The sequence below is a fragment of the Phaseolus vulgaris genome, chromosome 4 (genome assembly GCF_051622355.1).
Source record: "Phaseolus vulgaris cultivar YP4 chromosome 4, ASM5162235v1, whole genome shotgun sequence".
NCBI classification, from domain to species: domain Eukaryota; kingdom Viridiplantae; phylum Streptophyta; class Magnoliopsida; order Fabales; family Fabaceae; genus Phaseolus; species Phaseolus vulgaris.
The window spans coordinates 50441394-50463594 of record NC_143501.1 but is presented as its reverse complement, the minus strand read 5'-3'; the positions used below and the strand labels follow the sequence as shown (position 1 = coordinate 50463594).

Below are 22201 nucleotides of genomic sequence, written 5' to 3'. Positions count from 1 at the left end.
GTAGGTGCATGTAGGAAGGAAGGGATATGGAGTGGGAGGAGATAAGAGGGAAAGGGCATTTAATAGAGAGCACATGGTGTGTGTTAAGAGTGTGACAATGGAATTTCTTGAGATTCATGATATCATATCCCACAACCAACCACAAAGACACAACACTTGAGTCTTCCAAATTTCCAATAATTGAAGCCGAAAGTGACCCCAAAATAAGGTTTACTCAATAACATATGCTCAAGTTCCTCATCATTGCATCTACCATCCGTGGCCACTAAATGTAAACCAACCACTCTACTTATCTACTCAACATTTTTTTGGGCCTTCTTACACTTCTACTCCTCCACAACCTTTTCTTCTCATTCTCCAATGCTGGCCCAATTAAATTCTTTCCATCTCATGCACACCCATAGCTTCTACCTTTCCCAATCAAATTTATTGTCATACTATATATTACACATCTCAATTTTTCAAATGCAGTTGTGTTTGACAGGAGTGAAAAAGAAAAGAAACAATCAACATAAATCACCTAATTTCCTGAGTCGATTGTAGGGTTTAGGGTTTAGGGTTTAGGGTTTAGAGTTTAAAGTTTAAAGTTTAAAGTAGAGCAAGTAACATCATACTTTTAAATAATTATATTAATTATTTTTTATTTTATTTTTATTTTAAAATTAAAATTAAAAAATTTCTACCTGATAACATATATGACTAATTCATGTGATAATGTAAAGCCAAAAATTACTCATTTGTGAATTATTTAGCATAGATATTCACATAGACACTGATACGATACGGATATGAAAATATGTATAATTTCTAAAAGGTAGAATATGGGAACATGAATCTATATATTATATAATTATGAATTATATAAATTGACAATAAAAATTTACGTGCATAAATATGTTTCAATTTTTTTTAGCAGAAAGATGTTTCTTATGATTTTTTCAAAAGAATTTGTTCTTTATTTTTATAACCATAACAAATTTTTATACAATAAGTTCGAATTTTTAGAAAATTAATGTATTTCTTTTTTTAAAAATTATGTTAAAACTGTGTTAAAATGGTCAGAAATTCAATAAATATTTTTTAAATTGAACATTTAATCGATACATATTTTATAAGTGGCTCGATGTCTCACATGTATGCGAAACCAACACATTATTTATTTAAGATGCGTGTACAAGGCTGACACAAGATTCATACTCTCATCATTTAATTCAGTGGCCCTCACCAACTCCGAGTGCTTGTTTTGGCCTTCAATGCACCCACATGTGTCTTAAAACTTCTGAAAGCACACACCCCAATTTCAATCCCAACGTTAACTAGCCTTGGATCGACCAACTTTTGGGTGCCTCTCCCAAGTCTCAACCTGTTCACTCCACAGAGTACCATGTTGCAAATGCCAGTTGAAACCATCATGACAGGGCCACAAACTGCCAAGGGACTTAAATCTTCATGTCAAAATCATGACATACCCTTTTTTTTGCCAATACAAGACTCACTACAGAACGCATGTTCTTCTAAGGTTTCATGACTGGTCCTCAAAATGATCATCATCATGTGCCCATGTTATTATTATCATCCTTATTATTGCTATCCTTTTTCACTACACCAAGTGCATCATCATTATATAAGACAACACTTTTCCCTTATTGCTTAAGATCTCAACCAAACAATAGGCGTGAAAAAAAGAAAAATCATAAAAGAAGCTTAAATGACGAACAAACACCATCAACTTACTAACAAATAACCCTCTTGCAGAATCGCCATATTTTCACATCAGAATGTTACTCAAGTCTTAAATGTTCTATAAATGTTCAAGTCTTCCCACACTTGAAGAAAATTCCACATACAAAATACAATTTTACTATGAATATGCCAAGATCTTGATCTCCTCAGTAGCTAATTCTAGGAGACTTGAATCGCTAGGACCAGTGGTCCTTCTCTGGACTGTTATCCACATGATTTGGCAAGCTCATATTACACCTTGAATGCTGTATCCAAAAACATGTTGAGATTTCATGAGGGTCCTTCTGTTTTAACCACCGAGAAGACAATCTTCTAACTACAGGTCCTCTTTTTGAAAGGAGCTCTGAGTTGCTTGCCTCTTTGCAGGACGACTGATACTGATAGGGTCAAGATCATGGGATCCCGTGAAAGGAGAAGAAAGCCTCAGTCTTCCAGCATCAAAATCAGCATGGCCTTCTGGGTCTATCCATGCTAAAGGACTCACTGCACCATACATCTCACCATTATAATTTATAACAATGCATTGAAATCCTTAGTATTCACATGTTTCATTCATAAAAGGGTTGCTAGATTCACAGTTTTTTTTGGCTACATTCTAACCATTCGAGAAGTTCATGTCTTTCATATCCATTAGAATACAATATAAACCATAAAACAGAATACTTCCTCGCGTGAGGCCATAAAGATAACTTGAAAAATAAATTACACATTTTCTACTTTTTATCCATATAAATTTTGGTGCATCATGTTTAAAACCTCACATTTGAATTTCCTACACATAATTCATTATAAATTGTATGTACCTTGCTCATGTTCAACAGGTCCAGGGACTTCATATGAAGAGGTAAGTCTAGCGGGGCGCTTCCTGACATAGTTTTCTTGTAATGGCTTTGGTATTTGAAATGAGAACTGTGAAAGTGTAACCCCATCTCTTGCATACTCAGGATGTTCTGACAAGAACCTAAAAATACAGAGGCGCCATGAGAAAATTATAAGAAGAATGGAAATGTTAATAATAATAATAATTCAGAAAAGGCAAGGTAATTTTCAACGTAACATTGCAAATACAGTAAAACAAAAGCAACAAGAAACATACTTCTGTATCTCTATCATTGAGCGTAATCTCTTGCCTGATGGTGCCACATAATATCTGAAATGTTAAAATATTACAATAACAAGTTAAAGTTTACATCAAAGCATATTTCCTAACCCAAAAGAACAAGTATTGCATCATTCCACACAAGGGTGTTTCTTTCTATTCCAATAACCAGTCAAAGTAAAGGGTCTATAACGGAAGCATACATATCTGCAAATTTGGAGCTTCCTTCAGCTCTAATCCTTAGCAGTCGCTCCCATCCAGCCGGTGGCTGTGCAATATTTGGCTTATCGATAGCCCAAATCCTGCTGCCATCCTGAGAAATATCCTCTGGATCATCACAAGATACATCTGATCGCCACTCACGAGCTTTTTCACAAACAAAAGGCTGTTCAAGGATATGTTCACGGATTTCTTCATATTTTTCCTTCGTTGGAACCAACCTCCATTTAAAGCAGAATGCACATTGAACAGTGAAAGCACCAACTGAAGGCAAAATTCTAGGAACTGAATGTGAAGGTTTTCTTGTAAGCATTGGAGGTTCACACTGGAGAGGATCAGGTGCAAGTTCAATTGCATCGTTTCCATTCGCAACAGGATCATAAACGACTAATTGATTAGACACATCATCAATAGAAAGGTCCTTTTCATCATCCGAAGATGAAGAAACTTCTATGGGATCCAGAAGACTGCTTTGCTTGTAACTGTGAAAACTTGAACCTGTCAAGTCCTTCACTTCATTCTTGGGTGTAAGCGAAAATTTACCACGATGCATCTGATTTTCCTAGAACATATATTTAAATAACTAATGAAGCAAATAACAATACAGAATAATCTTAATGTTGTTACAGAATAAGCTTTATGAAATTCTTAATCACACAGAAAACCATTATTGAATATATCCAATAGTGGAAGGGACTTCTCATTGTCATATTTATTGACTGTTACATTAATCCCCCTAAAGAGCTATGCATTTAATACCTTCATTACACTAGCTTAACATCCAGGGTCCTATTAGAAGGAGGATGAATGCATTAAGAAGAGGTTAGGAAGCCTAATATAGCTATGCAAACAGGGAGGCAAATTAAAACAATCTAAAGGCTAACCTAATGTCAGACAAAATTCCATGTAAAAAAAACATAAAGCTATGGTTGCAATACGTTCTTTGACACACTTTTTTCAACATTCTTTCTTAATAGCATAGTTATCAATCCCGGGTAGTGGCTGACTCTAAAACTGCTACAGTATAGATAGTGCGGTTGACCACTGTTTTGAAACTAGTTATATAGTTTACATAATTAACACTAAACAGATAAAGATTTGCATATTGCGAAATGTACATAATTAACAATAAAAAGTTATAGGTCTCAGGTCTTATGTTGACGTACAAGTAAATTGTAATAAACGGTATCATGTCCAACCAAAGAGATATAGAGGACCAAAATGAGACCTGAGAGTCATAGACTACAGAGTGAACATAGACTTATTGAACAAAGTGAACACGAGAAAATAGAAAAAAAAAATCACAATAGAGAAACACAAACAGAAAAAAAAAACACGGATTTATGAGAACAAGATTACAAGAGAAATCCTGAAAATGAGAACAAGAGAGAAGTGAAAAAAGCTGCAATACAGATTGCCAGAGAGACACACAAATTAATGGTAACCGGAGGATCGCATAGGATCGTGTATTAGCTGCAAGGTAGGATAGGATGCACGTGAGGCATGATAGTTATGAAATTTGAAAGGATTTATACCAGCTGAGAACCATTTTACCCAAAATTATGTCAGACAATGCCCTCCTGAAGTAGCACAGATATGGATACGGACACTGACATATGAATACGGAGATGCGTATAATCTCTAAAATGTAGGACACGGGACACGGATCTATATATTATATAATTTTGAATTATATAAATTGAAAATAAATATTTATGTGCAAAAGTATGTTTGAGATTTCTTTGGGAGCATGAAGATATTTGTCATGACTGGTTCAAAAGGATTTGTTCCTTATTTTTATAATCATAATAAAATTTTATACAATAAATTTGAATTTTTAGAAAATTATTGTATTTATATCTTTTAAAATTGTGTTAGAACCGTGCTAGAATTTTCAAAAATCCAACAAATATTTTTTGAATTGAACACCTTCACTCATAAGTGTCGTACGAGTGTCGACACCGATACGTGTGTCCGAAACGGATACGCTATTTAAGATAAGTGTCTAAACCTCATAGCTCCTAACATTAATATTGGATGGTATTCTCAGGATTTTGGACACCATCGGATGCTACTGCGGCCACTATAACCACTCCAGTGAAGTGTGGCGCTATACCAGTGCATAAAGAGTGTGTGAAGTTAGAATTTCTCAATTAGCTAGAATTTAAGTTCTGTGTTTTGGACTGTATATTTTGATCCTTTCAGTATGCTGGTTTCATTTGAAGAGAGAGGCAAACGTCCTTACAATCTCATAAACAATGATCAACAGCAAAGGTTTGGTACTAAAATTTTTGTTTTTAATTTGATTCATACATGGCTCAAAAGTGTAAGGGGAGAAAACATCCAACAAAATTAAAAGTGAACCCCATGAATCCCATAATGGACATGAGGGAACAACTAATAAGATCTACTCTGGTTAAAGTTTAACCCTTTAACCCCAATACTCGAGGCTATTGTCTCATCCCATGTAACCCACACAGCTAATTTTTTTTTTGACTTGGCTATAAACCAAAGGAACTAAACACAGCTAAGGGAGCTTCACGTGCACAGGTATGGAGTCTTATGTGTGTCGAATCCGTAGAACAGAAGACATAGTATTGGCAATCAAATCACGGAGGTTGAAAGACGCATAATATGCAATCAGAACAGAAGAAATACTAATGGGGGTCTGTGTTTGTTTGCAACATACAAGAACTGAGGAAATAGATGTGAAGAAAAGTAAGAAACAGAGGTAGGTAGAATTCGAAATTAAAGAGAAAATGATGGAAATGGAAATGTTGAAAGGCGAACCTGAAGGGCAGGGGAGGAAGAACAGAGGAGCTTGGAAGAAGATGAAGATGAAGATGTTTCCACAGGTAGTAGCTCTGCGAAGGAAAGTCAAAACGTTAAATAAAAAGAGGAGGCAAGGAAGATAAAGGAAAAGAAGAAGATTTTGTGGTCCGTTGATTGAAGAAGCTTCCGATTTGAAGTTCCAGAGGAGAAGGAACAAGAAAAAAAACATACATAGAATTTGGAAGAGGTTGTTTGACGTGCGGAAGCAGCAAGACAGAAACAAAACAATGAATCAACCACTCATCCTCTTTTCTTCCTTAAAATCTATTAACTTCTACCACTTCATCTTTACATTATTATAATAATAACTAAAACATGTTACAATTAACTTTACATTACCATCACTTCACATCTTGCAACAGACTCCATATTATCTTTTCCCATCTTTATATAACTTATTATTCAATATTATATCTTTATTTTTCCATTTATCAAACGAACTCGCTATATATAAATTGGATAGTAATGCTACAAGGAGCAGAAGCATTAAAGATAAGATTTATTATATATTGTGCAATTTAAACATAAAATTGTATTTCAAGATTATATAATTTAAAATATATTTAAACATTTTCAACATAAAGAGGTGTTGGAAGAAAGGTGAAAAAAAAATTGATTCTCAAATCGAGCTCAGATATTTTTAGCATGATCGCAATTTTTTTTTCACCATATCATTTTTTAACCTGCATCTTATATTTTTAAAATTTTCAAAATTATTTTTATTCCGAATTTAAAAATTTAAAATAATAAATATAATTCAAAATTTTAAAAATAATTCCAAAAAAAAAATCTAGAACAAAAAATAAAAAATACATTTTAAATAAAAAAATTCGAAATTCAAAAATATGTTCCAAAAATTCAAATTCAGAATATTTTTGAAAAAAGAGTTTTGAAAGTAATTTTTCTCCGCACCTTTTTTATTTAATATTATTTTCGTCATTTTGGAGGGATAGTTTTGTCATTTTCAATAGTTAATAGGGTAGATGTTAGAATTAATATGGTGCAGGGAGAATTTGGCTGAGATAAATGAAGAAGGGAGTGGGCCTAGGCCCATGGATGTAAAGCGTGGTAAGTGAGGGAGAGGGGAGAAAGGAAGGAGGAAGAAGAGAAGAGGGATTGGATCTGAAGAGAAGAGAAAGAGAAGAGAGAGAGAAGAGAGAGAAAGATGGGAGGAGGAATGGAAGCAAACAAGAACAAATTCATAGAGGATTGGGGCACTGCTAGAGAGAATCTGGAGCACAATTTCCGCTGGACTCGCCGCAACCTCGCCCTTGTTGGCATCTTCGGCATCGCCATTCCCGTCCTTGTTTACAAGGGCATTGTTCGTGAATTCGTCAGTCCCCTTTACCCTTTCTCTTTCAATTCCAATTTCAATTTCAATTTCAATTTCAATGTATGTATGTATGTATTTGTGTGCACAGAGGACACTGCCCCTACAAATTTCCAATTCATCCATTCACCAATTTCCAATTCACAATTAGGGTTTTAGGAATATCATCCTTTTATTTTCAGAGTTTAAGCTCTCCTGTGTCTTGAACCATCCTCAATCACTTCTGTCCAACCAACATTGTTTCGTTTCATTTTGAAAACTAAGAAAATTTTCGAAAATAGAAATTAAACGCCCTAATTTTGTGTGCTTAATTTAATTTGTTGCATTATTTAAATTTTCGAGAAAATGGAGATGGATCATAGGCGGTAACTAAACTGTTTACAAATATTGTCTCAGTGGAGCTACCTTGAAATTTTTTGCCTTACACCACTCATCATATCAAATGTTATTTTTGTGTTGAAGTAGTTTTGACTCTGTTCGATCTTTCAGTTGTAATCTACTTTCAACTGTGCTATTGTTAAATTTTCTTTTCACTCTTATTTTTTTAACCAGCCTTTTGGGTGTACTTCTGAATGCTTTTCTTTGCAGTTAACCATATGATTTAGTGCAAATTTGAACTGTTATTGTTACAGCATATGCAAGATGAAGATAATGGTAGGCCGTACAGGAAGTTCATGTGAGACTGTGGAGGTTGGTTTTGTAATAATTCGGGGTTATAAAAGTTAGACCTTGATACCAGGCTACACATGTGTTTTCTTCTTAATTGCCACAGGCTTATAAAACCTCTCCATTGGCTGTTTTCATTTCAAAATTGTGTTATGTTACCATGTTTTAAAATTAATAGTATCCTGAATATACCTCAAATTAGTGATAAAAGTTGCATCAAATAATTTGATAATATTAGACTTTGTAAAGAGTATTTGGTTAATTTGTGAGATAAACTGACCGAAATAAGGGTTCTATATTTGTTGTCTGCATAAACAAGTCATGGTTCTTTTATTTGTCTTCATGAAAATTGACACTGGGACAATGTTATAGAAGTGTCTAGTAAAATCTTTTTTATATGCAACATATTCTTTAGCCCAACCTCTTTTCAAAAAGTAATAGGACTCGACAAGTTAGATAAAAGAATAAAAATAATCTTTTGAGGTGAAACTGTAAAAGCACATATGATGAGCAAGGTTGTAAACCTCGTGAGTCAACTCGTTGACTTGTACGAGTTTACGTGTCCACATACCCTTACCGAGTTAACTCGGTAGTAGACTTGGTTTTTGAGTAAACTCGACAGACTCAGAGTGAACTCGGTGAAATCGTTCAAACTCGCGAGTCTGCTCCAAGTTGGCGAGTTTAACTCGGTTTTTGTTTTAACCCAAAATGGTGTCTTTAGGGTTCACGTTTTGTTTGACGTTCGTTTTGGTGGTGTTATGTCTTCTCTGGAGTGCGGAGGTCATGCGTCTTCTCTGAACAAGTGCGGCAGTGGTTGCAACCGAGCGGAGCAGGTGCGGTATACGATGGTCACGAGTGGTAGGTTGACGGTGGTGCTGGAATTAGGGTTGCATTCTTTTGTGGTGTGATTTAGGGAATTAGGGTTTTTTCTTTTATTGGGTTGCACTAAATTGGGTCTTTTTATTTAAATAAGGTGCAGATATTTTTTTTAATTAGGAAATTTTGATGTAAATATTTTTTTTCATGTGAAAGTAAACTCCTAAGAGTTTACGAGTCGACTCTACGAGTCGAGTCTAATGGGCTCTCACCTACGTACACTCTCGAGTTTGACAACCTTGGTGATTAGGATGTCAAAGTTGGGAAAGAAAGTAAAGATTGAGGTAGATGCAGTCTAATGTTGTATTCCGACTTTTTTTATTGATTTGGTTATTTAACACTTATTTGGTATTTTTGGGTAGCCTTTGTATTTTGTTACCAAATTTATTGAAGGCAAACTGGTTTAAGTTGAAAAAAAGAAAACATTTCTGATTGGGAAATAAAGATATCATCTTGGTTGGTTTCCCCAATTTTAAAATAAACGTTGAATTCAATGATATACTGGGAAAATTGTTTTGAAAAATATGAGGCCAATTATTTGACCTCTTTGTTGTAACGCAATTGGAATCATCCAGATAGTGGTAACATTCACTCCTTGACTGTTTCTTTGTGCACCTCCATAGGTTCTTTCTTCTGTCGTCTTCCCATACACAACAAGAAAATACATTTTTATCCTTCTTGTGATCCGGACACGTATTTGAAAAAAGACTTTCGAATTATGTAATCCGGAAGTTATAAGGATTACATAATTCGGAAACTAATCATGCATCTGAAAACAAAACTTCCAGATTATGTAATTCGGAAGCTAATTACGAATTTGAAAAAAAGACTTCTGGATTATGTAACCTGGAGTATTACAGAGGGGTATTTTTGGAAATATGAAAATTTATGGAGGTGCATTAAAAACTATGAAAGTCTTTGTTATTCCTCAATTGATTATTTATATTTTACATTTCTAATATTACTTACTGTTCTTGTCAATTGGCTTTGTTGTTGGTTGATCTGTTAATCTGGGTGGAAAGCTCTGCTTTTATCCTGTCTTCTCCATATTCAATTTTGCGTCTTTTCGTTGCACTGGAATGTGATTCTGTTAGGATAGAGAGGTCTTTCAGTCTAGTATTCGGAAAGAGTGTACCTTTATCTAGGGTCTCAAGTTCCTTTTTATATCTTACTCGTTTAACAACTTTTACTCACAAGAATATAATATCTACTAAAAGCATAAAATAATAACAGAAAACCACCTGCACCAACATTTTGTTTAACATGCGCACCATTATTCTTTGGTGCTCCTCTTTTATTCTCAACAACTATTAATTAATATGTAACTAACATGTATTAATTAATATATAACTAACTTGCATATTATCATAAGAGATAAAATATCTCTTTATCTTCCGAATAATATGATAATAGATTTAAACAATAACAATTATATCAATCATTTTCAGAATAATATCACAACGGATAAAATATATATAACTAACTTGCATACTACTCGGTTAGGATAGAGAGGTCTTTCAGTCTAGTATTCAGAAAGAGTGTACCTTTATCTAGGGTCTCAAGTTCATTTTATAGCTTACTCGTTTAACAACTTTCACTCACGAGAATATAATATCTACTAAAAGCATAAAATAATAACAGAAAACCACATGCACCAACATTTTGTTTAACATGCGCACCATTATTCTCGGGTGTTCCTCTTTTATTCTCAACAACTATTAATTAATACATAACTAACATGTATTAATTAATATATAACTAACTTACATATTATCATAAGAGATAAAATATTTCTTTATCTTCCGAATAATATGATAATAGATTTAAACAATAACCATCATATCTTTCATTTTGAGAATAATATCACAATGGATAAAATATATATAACTAACTTGCATACTATCACAAGAGATAAAATATCTCTTTATTTTCATAATAATATGATAACAAATTTAAACAATAACAATTATATCTTTCATCTTCATAATAATATCACAACAGATAGAATATATTTTTATCTTAATTACCTTTTTTGGGTCAATCCTTATTTGGACCACTCTTACCTGGCCAAGGTCTCCAACATTTCTGTCCATTACATTTATTTCATTTCTTCTATTTTTTTTTTCATTATTATTTACATTTTAAACTCATATACTACCATGTAAGTTAACTTTCAATTTATTTATATAATTTTTTATTAGTTTCTTTATCACTTATTCAAACAATTATGCTTAGAAAGCTTCAACAACTTCATGTGATTGAATTTCTTTTTTACACACCGTAGAAGTAACAATGTTGATAGTTTGGATTACAATAATATGAATATTTTCTTTGGAAAAGAGACACCATTTTTCTCGCGTATAGCATAAACCTCTTATCGAAGTCACGAATTAAAATGATTAATATCACCAATAAGACAATATACCAAGAAACCCGAAGAACACAAGAGATACTTCACCAATGACTAATGAACAACACAATTAACCTGCTTTAAGACTCAATTTCCCCATCTTTGATTAAGTGTTCATTTTTTGGTTAATCTAAAAATATCAAGAGTCTATAAACTTTGCATTGAGGAAATATCAAATTTCACCAATGTAATGTTTGCCAAATGTCATCCCATTCAATACTGGATCATGAAGTTCTTTCAATGTATATCATATGTAAAATGCTGGTATATAATTTCTTCGTAGTTTTTCTTTCATGTAAGCTATAAAATCAAATTTAATCATTTGACATGATTTTAATAATTGGTTATTTGATATGGTTTTAATAACAATATTGTCATCAAATAGTGATATATTTGAAAAAATAAAATAAAACCAATGAGACTTGAAATTTATAATATAGTACATCAATAATTTTGAAATAAAAAAATATTGAAACGTTAATAATTGAAAATGAACGACTACTTAGATTAAACAAAGGACATTATTTTAGGTTAAAAAAGTGTTTTTATAAATCAATAACGAATAATGTCGCATTACGTAAACTTGAATGAAGACATTTTGTATTGTAAATGACTAATTATTGGTCCGATTCTATCTCTTTGATTTAATTATACTTTGGTCTAATTAATTTATATATTATTAAACAGTTTTAGTCATATTTTATATAAATACGCCAGCTGGTTGTTTATGATCATATCATTACTCTTTCATGGGTACGAGGTACTTACTAAATAATATTTATACGTTAGTATTTATAATCATACCATTTTTAAGGATAGTGATAGTTATTAAGTATATATACTCAATACTCATCTTTGGTACTATTCATGTGTTCTAATTTGTATATATTTATTTATATAATTCTTTTTTTTCTAATAAAAAAAATATTAATGTTTTGAATTTTGTATGATCACAATAATCCATCCATTTGTGGTAGATTTATATTAGGTAGAGAAGTAGCCATTTTTGTGGTAGATTTATATTAGGTAGAGAAGGAGAATATTAGATAATGATACGTTGACAATTCATATTTTTTATATAATCAGATTATAACTTTCAATAATATTATTTTATATCATTTAATTTCAAACATATTATTTATTATATATATTTATTTTTAAACTCATCACATCAAGAGTTATATACAACTCTAAAGATTATCAAAGTATTATTTTCCGAAAATATTATATCATAAACCTTTTATATTAGTTATGTTGTTTAGATGTTTTATATTGATTATTAAGTGATATCTAAAGCGAATTTCAATGTAATTTATAGACTTTAAATGTAAAAAGTTACATTATATCTTAGTTGGGAATACAATTCAATTATGATTTTTTAAAAGAAATGATTTTGTTTAGGTATTTTCTTACTTGTAAATAATATCTATTTGATACTTTCTCACTGTTATTTTGTTTTTTAGTCTTGTGACTTTACTAAACTTTTCTTTGAGTTTGCTTGCTACTTCACTAATCATCAACTTAATAGGTTATGAATTCACTCCTATTTGAAAGACATTGTTTTGTCTATTGCAAATATACTGCTATGCAGTTTTGGAATCTTCTGGAACTCATTTTTTGGCATCTGTCACAATTTTTCTAGAACAAAAGGGGAAAAGTGGAGAATGACTTATTAAAAATTCTCAAGATAACACTGGGAGGTGAGTCTGCATGATGTAATATGTTGTTATTATTATCATTTGTTGCTATTTGCTTTGCCTAGATGCACCATTTTTGTACACACCTTATTTGTGTATGACCTTATATGGTTAAGTAAGGTCTTTCTCAGGGTGTTTAGTAGATTCATATAGGTTTGTGACCTGTTTTTTGCTGCTGAACAGGCATGTTGGATTCTGAATGAATTATAACAATAATAATCTGCACATGTCTTACGTTTGTATAAATGTTAACATTTCAACACTTGTAGTAAGGTGTTTTTTAGGGAGTAATGATTGGGAGAAGTCAATAAACAGTGATTTTAATAAGATGAATCAGTGTTGTTTTTTTATATGTAAGTAGCGGCACCACCCACTCCTTTTTGTATGAATATGACGTTGGCTTGTTTTCAAAACATTATTCAAGATCAATGATTAAGCATTTTCTTTCTCTTCTTTTGCACAATCTCAGCATTCTGTTCCTATATAATGCCTTCCATTTTCAAGGATAATTATCCACACCAAACTATCGTACTTGTTGTACTTTCAACATAGTACAATCATGCACAAAACACTCTTCTTTTTTTCCACTTTTTTCCCACGCACCCTTCGGTTCTTGCCTCCTTTTCTAGCCTTCCATTTCAACCCTTTCCTTTTTCAACTCTGCTACTTCCTCATCCTTTCTGTGGTAGGTTTTCTGGGTCTCAAGCTTTCAAAGCCAAGGACCCCTTCTATGCCTAATAACTTGGATCTCTTCTACACCTCAGTTTCTGCTTCCACAACTTCTAGCATGGTAGCCTTGGAAATGGAGGTTTTCTCCAATTCTCAACTAATTCTCCTCACCCTTCTCATGTTTCTTGGAGGGGAAGTTTTCACTTCCATGCTCGACCTTCTACTTGCTAGGAATAAACTATTTCACACTACCATCAATCCTTTTTCACACTCACACCAGTCCCCAACCAATGCCACTCAAATTGAGCTTGGTTTAGTTTCTATTCCTCACTCAAAATCAGAAAACCACACACCTTCTCATAATGTTGCATGCATTAGACTTAAGTATAACTCTCTTCGTTATCTGACTTACGTGGTGTTTGGTTATCTTGTGATGGTTCAATTGGTTGGCTTTAGTATGGTGTCTTTCTATATGACTGTGGTAGCAAGTGCAAGACAAGTACTGAAAAATAAAGGCATTAAGATTGCAACATTTTCTTTGTTTACCATAGTGTCCACTTTTGCTAGTTGTGGTTTTGTCCCCACTAACGAGAACATGATGGTTTTCAAGAAGAACTCGGGGCTTCTCCTCCTTATCCTACCACATGTGTTTCTAGGTAACACCCTGTATCCACCCTGTCTCACACTTGTGCTAATGGTTTTGGAGAAAGTTACCAGAAAAGAGGAATTCTCACACTTGCTAAAGAATTCCAAAAACTTGGGCTATAGACACTTGTTCTCTGTTTCTGGTTGTTGCCTTCTGGTTTGTACAGTGTTTGGTTTGAATGTTGTACAGTTTGTGATGTTTTGGTCTGTGGAATGGAACTCCGAGATCATGGAGGGTATGAATTTGTATGAGAAAGTGGTAGCATCATTGTTTCAAGTAACAAACGCCAGACACACTGGTGAATCTGTTTTTGATCTCTCCTCCATCTCTTCTGCCATATTAGTACTGTTCATTGTGATGATGTAAGTCACTAATATCTCTACTAGGATCATCAAGACCAAATATTATTTTCAAGGCCAAATAAAACCTTTTCAAACTATTTACTTTAAAAAGTTATTTCTTTTATCAAAATCTGTAACAAATGGGTCTTCTACTTGTTTTTTTAACATCAAATTATACACATTTTGACACCAGTAAACGTTTTCTCTTTTCTTTTCTTTTCTTTTTTTAATATAAAAGGGAAGAGGGTAAAAATAATATACCAAATTAAGAAGAAAAATAGGTTATACATTTATTTATAGTGTAATTTGTTTATGTGTGTTTCTATTTCTTTGAGTTGTATGCTAAAACTTTATATACACAATCTAAACAAAAGAGACAAACTTCTATAACAAAGAGAACAATATAATTAAAAACAAACTACTTTATCATAGCTTTTATTATTGATGAGAATCTATAAAACACAATAGGAAATTCCTACCACCCTAAACCTAAACCAGCAGTTCAAGGCACCAATCCCAATAAAAAAAACATGTTACACGTACTTTTCATGTTATCCATAACTCTACCTTCAATTGTACAATTACAAAAGACTTCAATGTGATTTATCTTTCGATTGTTAAATATCTTTTTATTTTTTTACTTCCACAATTCTTCTACTACTGCTCTCTACACACAACTCAAAATTGATTAACTTTTTCAGTAACCTCCATCAGATGGCAAGCCCCAAAGTTGTAGTGGCATGTTACGTGCTGTTAACATTTATATTCCTGGTATAAGTTAGGATTTTTAATAATAATATTAAGACGAACATGGCACCTGTTAAAGATGCACATAACCAAACACTTCAGTGGAGATAGTTATTTGATGTGATTCTATCTATGGATGTAACAGGTACCTTCCACCATACACTACATTTTTACCTGTAAGAGAAGAGGAAATTGATGTAAAGAGAAACAGAAAAAGACCAGTGGAGTGTGTTGTATTATCCCAACTCTCTTACTTGGCCATATTCATTATTCTGGTTTGCATCACTGAGAGAAAAAGCTTGAAAGAGGATCCCCTCAACTTCAATGTCCTCAACATCACCCTAGAAGTCATCAGGCAAGGAACCCTCTTTTCTCTCTTTCTGCAATATGTTGAATCAATACAAACTGTGTTAAGTAAATGTTGTGAGAAACATGTGCAGTGCTTATGGGAACGTGGGGTTCTCAATGGGTTACAGCTGCGGAAGACAGTTGAAAAGCGATGGTATGTGCAAAGATTCATGGGTTGGATTTTCAGGTAGATGGAGTAATGGTGGAAAGTTCATCCTTATCTTGGTCATGTTCTTTGGGAGACTCAAGAAATTCAACATGAAAGGTGGCAAAGCATGGCACCTCTCTTAACACCACCCTTTCTGCAACCATATCAACACTACTAACGTTTCCTCAAACACCTACACTGCATGTATGGCTATAGTAAAATATAGTTAGAACTTGTTCCATCGGAAAGCCCTAGAACATGAAAAATTCTTATCTTCAACTATCATCTCCTCCAATATTCACGTGAATATTTATTACCAGACTACAAATATATGGATCTTATTCCAGAGCATATATACACAAGAATTTCTGTTATGAGATCCATCTTTTTTTAAATCGAAACATTAGATGGTTTCTCTAAATAATTTTTTCATATCAATATACATCTTTGAAATTTTTTCAATTCAATATCTAAGTTTCTACTTAGTCTTTTAATAGAAATAATCTACATGTTATAAATCTATCGATGGATAATTTATAATTTTGCATCAAAGTTCTTTGGAAGAACAAAATAAAAAACTTAGATGCTCAATAAAAGAAATTTCAAAGACCTTGTTTAAGAAAAAATATTCAATATCAACATGTTATCATTCTTTTAAGGAGCAAGTTTGGTGTACTCATCAAATTTGATGTTATAATTTTTGAAAATTTGACTTGAAATTTTCGATAAACTTTATGAAAACTTCTATATAATAGTTATTTCTATTTATAAAGCTAATAAACCAATATATTAATGAAGGAAAACTTTATATATAAAATAAATTATAAAAAAGTAGAGCTACTCAAAGTAGAAAGAACAATAGAAGGTGGGAAAAGACATTTAAAAAAAATGTTGGAAATGTTTGTAGAAAGTGTCTATAATGCACAATGCAATATGAGGAGTTATTCTATGTTATCCTTTCTATAAAGGTGCTTTGTTTTATATAAACCGACAAAAAATAAATCATAATATACCTTCAATACGTCTTTTGATTAAAGAATTTTGGATTAAGTAAGGGAGAAGTCAAATTTAGAATTTGATTGGATTATATATTTCCAATATTAACTCACTGCATTTCTTCTACTCTCTTTTTTTTAAATTTTTTTATTTGTAATTTTTACTTTATTAGTTTTATTATTTTAAATAAAAAATTTATGTTACATAATGCAACTTGACATTCACATCTTAGTTATGCTAACTCTTATTAGTTTCATTATTATAGTTGAAATTTTTTAATTTAGAGAATTAAACTGTGAAAGTTTCAACAACTCATTTATATTTTTATGATTGAATTTCTTTTTACTTCACATCGGTGCAAGCAAAGTTGATAGTTTAAATTACAGTAATATTGTATATTCTTCAAACTATATAATATACAAATTGTAATTATTTAAATTATAAAGTTTATTTATTTATTTTTACTTTAATTATTTATAAATATATAAAATAAAATATTTAGCAAATCAAATCATGCCCAGTCGCCAACTAATTACCATCCATACCATACCTATCTTCTCACATTAATGTTGGATTGTCAAAAGTCAAAATCTAATATTATTGAGACAGATTTAAGGGATTGTTATATAAATACACATAAGTACATAATTATATTTTAATTAGTGTATTGCAATTAAAATATTTATTTTTTACCATCAAACTTAATTATATATTATTTATAATAAATAATTTAAACTGCGATAAAATTATTTTTAAGTTTTAATGTGGAGACTCAAACACAATTTCAGCATATGATATTTTTTTATCTGTAAAAAAAAGTATTAAATAAGAATATTAGGAGAGTATTGTAATCTTCTTACAAAAACACCAGCTGTACATGGTCGGTCATAAGGGCCTAAATATAGTTGAAATTTTAATAAATAACCATTTAACAGTTTTAAAAAGAGGAAAATTGGTCATTTCTTATTAAAGGAAACACGTTTTGAAAGTCTAAGTTTTATTAAAGCACGTGGAAATAAAAAAAAATTAGAAATATAGTAATTAATTATGAGATTCAGACACGTCTCTTGTATTGTGTGTCAATACATACAGACATAAACACTTTTATATTCGTAGGACAAGTGAAGTGTCAATTAGAAAAATATTTATTAAATTTCTGATAATTCTAACATAGTTCCAACATAACATAAAAAAATATATTAACTTTTTACAAAGTCAAATTTATTATGATTATAAAAATAAATAACAAATATTTTTATATGTGAGAAACATATTTCTGTTAAAAAAAATCTAAAATATACTTGTATATATAAATCTTTATTATCAATTTATATAATTCATAATTATATAATATATAAATATGTGTCCTGTGTCATACATTTAAGAGAGATTATACGTATCTCCTCCGTGTTTGTGTATCAGTATGTATGTCAGTGTCTATATACTACATAGGTAATTAACAACTAATAATATGATAAGTAAAAAAAATATTTAATGTGCAATTTTCACTATTAATTATTATTTGAACAGTAAATAATATAACACCTTCCTCAATATTTACCATTCTTTTCGTGATAAAAAAAATGTAAATATTGTTCTAGACATTTTAATATTTTTTAATTTATATCTCTAGTTAAACTGTATAGTTAGCTATATATATTTTAATTTTAATGAATACTGATGCATAAATGTTTATGGTTGTTGTTTGCGCAACCTAATACATGGTTACAGTGAGGCAACGAGAGCCACATGAAGAGATGTTTGGTCGCGCTATAAAATAGCTTCCATTGAAGGCAAATCCACACCAAAATCCTTCAACTAAATACAATGATGATGACCAACTTTCTCAACTTCACTAAAGAAAAACTCAGATTCTTGGTCCTCTTTCTAGCCTTCAATGTCCACCCTTTCTTCATTCAACTCTGTTATTTCTGGATACTTTCTCTTCTTGGTTACCTTGCTCTCAAGCTCTCAAACCCAAGAACCACCCTTAAACCAAAGGACTTTGACCTCTTTTACACCTCTGTTTCTGCTTCCACTGTTTCCAGCATGGTGGCTGTTGAAATGGAGGTTTTCTCCAATTCTCAACTCCTTCTCCTCACCCTTCTCATGTTTCTTGGCGGGGAAGTTTTCACTTCCATGCTTGACCTTCTATTTGCTAGGTACAAATTCACTCAGAGTGTTCCAAACAGAGTTAGGAGCACTCCTTTTTCATCCACAGAGAAGCCTCAAATTCATGCCAAACATGTTGAGCTTGGTTTAATCTCTATTATTCCTCACTCAGAATCTGAAAACCACAACCTTAACCTTCCAAAGGGCACCATGGTTCCCTTTAAGGACAGTGAAAGACTTAAGTATAACTGTCTAACTTATCTGATTTTTGTAGTCTTAGGTTACCTTGTGGTGGTTCAACTTGTTGGGTTCAGTTTGGTGTCTTTGTACATGAGCTTGGTACCAAGTGCAACACAAGTACTGAAAAACAAAGACATTAAGGTTGCAACATTTTCTTTGTTTACCATAGTTTCCACTTTTGCAAGTTGTGGTTTTGTCCCCACCAACGAGAACATGATGGTTTTCAAGAAGAATTCGGGGCTTCTCCTCCTCGTACTCCCACACATACTTCTAGGTAACACCCTTTATCCACCATGTTTGAGGCTTGTGATAATGGGTCTGAGAAAGGTTAGCAGAAGAGAGGAATTCTCGTACCTGCTGAAGAATTTCAAAGACGTGGGGTATGATCATATGCTCTCTGCTGTTCACTGCTGGCTCCTTGTTGCTACTGTTTTGTGTTTGAACGTGATACAGTTTGTGATGTTTTGGGCGATGGAGTGGAAGAACAAAAGCATGGAGGGTTTGAATGTTTATGAGAAAGTGGTGGGGTCGTTGTTCCAAGTTACGAATGCGAGACACAGTGGTGAATCTGTCTTCGATCTCTCTTCACTCTCTTCAGCCATGTTGGTGCTCTTCATTCTCATGATGTAAGTCACTAATCTCTCTTAATTCCAAAGATCAGTTTCTAACAAAACTTAACACCTTTTATGCTTACTTTTTATATATTATCATCTTATCATCTCACTTAAATATTTCTTTCTTTTAAATCTTTTTCCGAGTCTTAATTTTAGCTAGTGTCCATCAATCATTTTCCATTAAAGAATATTCATTTAAAAAACGACAATAAATATATATATATATATATATATATATTTTTATTAAAATATATTTCATTTACTACAAGAAAATCACCGAATAGAAATCAATTTTATAAATAAAAAAATAATTAATTACTATATTAATTAAATTAAAGCACAAAAAAAAATTTAGTTTCTAAATTAATTTTTATTATTGTAAAACAGTCTCTAAATTGGTATCTAATGAGTTACCAATGTTTTAACTACCAATTATTTAAATTTTAAATTTGGTAAAAAAAATCTTGATCGCTAATTAGATAACAATTTGGAAACTATTTAACAATAATAGAAACTATATTTTTTTAATTTCTAAAATATCTCTAATTTAATTAATATAATAATTATTTGTTATTTTTTTTTTTTTTAAAAATTAGTTTTATTTAATATTTTTCTTATAATTTAATAATTTTCTTATAATAATGATGGTTATATACTAATATTCATGAATTCATATTCTTAATGCATTTAGCACTTCATATAGTTGACATTAATTATTTTGCATGATAGGACGTGCAACAAAATTTTGTGATCACCAGCTAGAATTTCCACCAAGGTATTAGCAAGGCGTGCAATGGAACTAAAGAATATAATATGTTGGATATTATTTTATTATAAAAATTAATTGAAATATAATTAGAGAGCAGATATTTTTTATATATTTTTAATTTTGAATTGTTATAAAATAAAATTTTAATGTTTTATAATAGTTATTTTTAAGAAATATTTAATAATGTAAAAATAAAACAATACTTATATTTTGTTTGCATTGTTGCAGTAGTTTATAGTACATTTGAAGGTTTGAGTTTTGATGGTGGTCTCTCGTATCCTTGTGCTTGTTGCATTTTTGTCAAATGAACATTCCAATGCTTCTTTGACCAAATATTTCATTTCTTTTCAATGAGTGAGTGTGTTTTTGCATATATTCTTTACTACCACACCCACTTACAAATGGAACTGGAATATATATGTGTATTGATTTAATTGCTCAGAAAAGGAATTCTAAAATACCATTCACAGCAAACACATGTATATATATTATAACATATCTTTGTGAAGAGATCCAAGAAACTTGGTTGATTTTAATTTGGTAAAGTGAGTATGAGAATCAAGTAACTATATATCCAGAGATGAACATAACAACTGTTAAAGATGCACTCAACCAAACACTTCAGTGGAGATACTATTATTTGATGTGGATGTAACAGGTACCTTCCACCATACACTACATTTTTACCTGTAAGAGAAGAGGAAAATGATGTGAAGAGAAATGGGAAAAGTGCAGTGGAGTGTGTTGTATTATCTCAACTCTCTTACTTGGCCATATTCATTATTCTGGTCTGCATCACTGAGAGAAAAAGCTTGAAAGAGGATCCCATCAACTTCAATGTCCTCAACATCACCCTAGAAGTCATCAGGCAAGGAACCCTCTTTTCTTTTCTCTCTTTCTGCAATATGTTGAATCCATGCAAACTGTGTTAAGTAAATGTTGTGAGAAACATGTGCAGTGCTTATGGGAACGTGGGGTTCTCAATGGGATACAGCTGCGAAAGACAGTTGAAAGACGATGGTATGTGCAAAGATTCATGGGTTGGATTTTCAGGTAGATGGAGCAATGGTGGAAAGTTCATCCTTATCTTGGTCATGTTCTTTGGGAGGCTCAAGAAATTCAACATGAAAGGTGGCAAAGCATGGCACCTCTCCTAACACCACCCTTTCTGCAACCATATCAACCCTACTAACTTTTCCTCAAACACCTACACTTCATGTATGGCTATAGTTAGAACTTGTTCCATCAGAAAGCCCGAGAACATGAAAAATGATTATGGTGTCTCCAATTATCAAATGGATCTTATTCCAGAACATAAGAATTTCTTTATCTTAACAAAGATTCTACTCTCTTTTTCAAGCATCTTTCTGCATAGTTGATCCTTTTTCAATGACTGGTGAGTGACTCCATTGCATTTTGTAGTTGTTGTTTTCAGTGTCATCCACCAAGCCAACGACTCCATTATAGATAATGATTCAATCATCATAGGCCATTTCACCCCAGTGCCTTCAATTATTGGTTCCTTACAATAACAAATAAGATTAACAGAAATTAATAAATTCATCACCAAAATTAAAAATATATACAATAAAAAATATTATTAGTGATGAATTTATTTACCTCTGAATAATATAAATCCAAAACGAGATCCTGTGTTTGGACATGCCATAGATGTTGAAAACTTTTTAATGTATCATAT

At 31.8% G+C, this 22201-nt stretch overlaps 4 protein-coding genes across 5 annotated transcripts; 3 read left to right on the top strand and 1 right to left on the bottom strand.

The window, feature by feature from the left end:
* Positions 1 to 1730: 1730 nt before the first annotated feature.
* LOC137838197 (methyl-CpG-binding domain-containing protein 2) lies at positions 1731 to 6184 on the bottom strand. Its single transcript, XM_068647448.2, is given in 7 exon segments — positions 1731 to 2072; positions 2075 to 2226; positions 2547 to 2704; positions 2840 to 2893; positions 3046 to 3623; positions 5852 to 5925; positions 6065 to 6184. Coding segments are annotated over 5 exon segments (1086 nt in total). The 5' UTR covers positions 3615 to 3623; positions 5852 to 5925; positions 6065 to 6184; the 3' UTR covers positions 1731 to 1919.
* An 806-nt stretch (positions 6185 to 6990) lies between these two features.
* Positions 6991 to 8099, top strand: LOC137838196 (uncharacterized). The gene is made up of 2 exons (XM_068647447.2): positions 6991 to 7226; positions 7856 to 8099. The coding sequence occupies exons 1-2, from the start codon at positions 7059 to 7061 to the stop codon at positions 7901 to 7903; spliced, it is 216 nt and encodes a 71-aa protein (XP_068503548.1). The 5' UTR covers positions 6991 to 7058; the 3' UTR covers positions 7904 to 8099.
* A 5332-nt stretch (positions 8100 to 13431) lies between these two features.
* On the top strand, positions 13432 to 16031 carry LOC137838918 (sodium transporter HKT1). Its single transcript, XM_090301076.1, has 3 exons — positions 13432 to 14549; positions 15421 to 15630; positions 15716 to 16031. The coding sequence occupies exons 1-3, from the start codon at positions 13432 to 13434 to the stop codon at positions 15912 to 15914; spliced, it is 1527 nt and encodes a 508-aa protein (XP_090157202.1). The 3' UTR covers positions 15915 to 16031.
* Positions 16032 to 18493: 2462 nt separating this feature from the next.
* On the top strand, positions 18494 to 21861 carry LOC137838195 (sodium transporter HKT1). Of its 2 annotated transcripts, XR_016520597.1 has the most exons (4): positions 18505 to 19745; positions 20463 to 20508; positions 21161 to 21370; positions 21461 to 21861. XR_016520597.1 is itself a non-coding variant. In XM_068647446.2 (3 exons), the coding sequence occupies exons 1-3, from the start codon at positions 18595 to 18597 to the stop codon at positions 21657 to 21659; spliced, it is 1560 nt and encodes a 519-aa protein (XP_068503547.2). In that variant the 5' UTR covers positions 18494 to 18594; the 3' UTR covers positions 21660 to 21861. The 2 variants fall into 2 exon arrangements, 1 of the variants encoding a protein (XP_068503547.2); XM_068647446.2 differs by lacking the exon at positions 20463 to 20508 and having other exon boundaries at positions 18494 to 19745.
* The last annotated feature ends 340 nt before the right edge of the window (positions 21862 to 22201 follow it).

Excerpts from the sequence above, each read along its gene's own strand:
- LOC137838196 (XM_068647447.2), top strand. The coding sequence starts at position 7,059 with ATGGGAGGAGGAATGGAAGCAAACAAGAACAAATTCATAGAGGATTGG. Across the intron at positions 7,227-7,855 it reads AGGGCATTGTTCGTGAATTC|CATATGCAAGATGAAGATAA; the intron begins GTCAGTCCCCTT and ends TTATTGTTACAG.
- LOC137838918 (XM_090301076.1), top strand. The coding sequence starts at position 13,432 with ATGCACAAAACACTCTTCTTTTTTTCCACTTTTTTCCCACGCACCCTT. Across the intron at positions 14,550-15,420 it reads GTACTGTTCATTGTGATGAT|GTACCTTCCACCATACACTA; the intron begins GTAAGTCACTAA and ends TGGATGTAACAG. Across the intron at positions 15,631-15,715 it reads ATCACCCTAGAAGTCATCAG|TGCTTATGGGAACGTGGGGT; the intron begins GCAAGGAACCCT and ends AAACATGTGCAG.
- LOC137838195 (XM_068647446.2), top strand. The coding sequence starts at position 18,595 with ATGATGATGACCAACTTTCTCAACTTCACTAAAGAAAAACTCAGATTC. Across the intron at positions 19,746-21,160 it reads GTGCTCTTCATTCTCATGAT|GTACCTTCCACCATACACTA; the intron begins GTAAGTCACTAA and ends TGGATGTAACAG. Across the intron at positions 21,371-21,460 it reads ATCACCCTAGAAGTCATCAG|TGCTTATGGGAACGTGGGGT; the intron begins GCAAGGAACCCT and ends AAACATGTGCAG.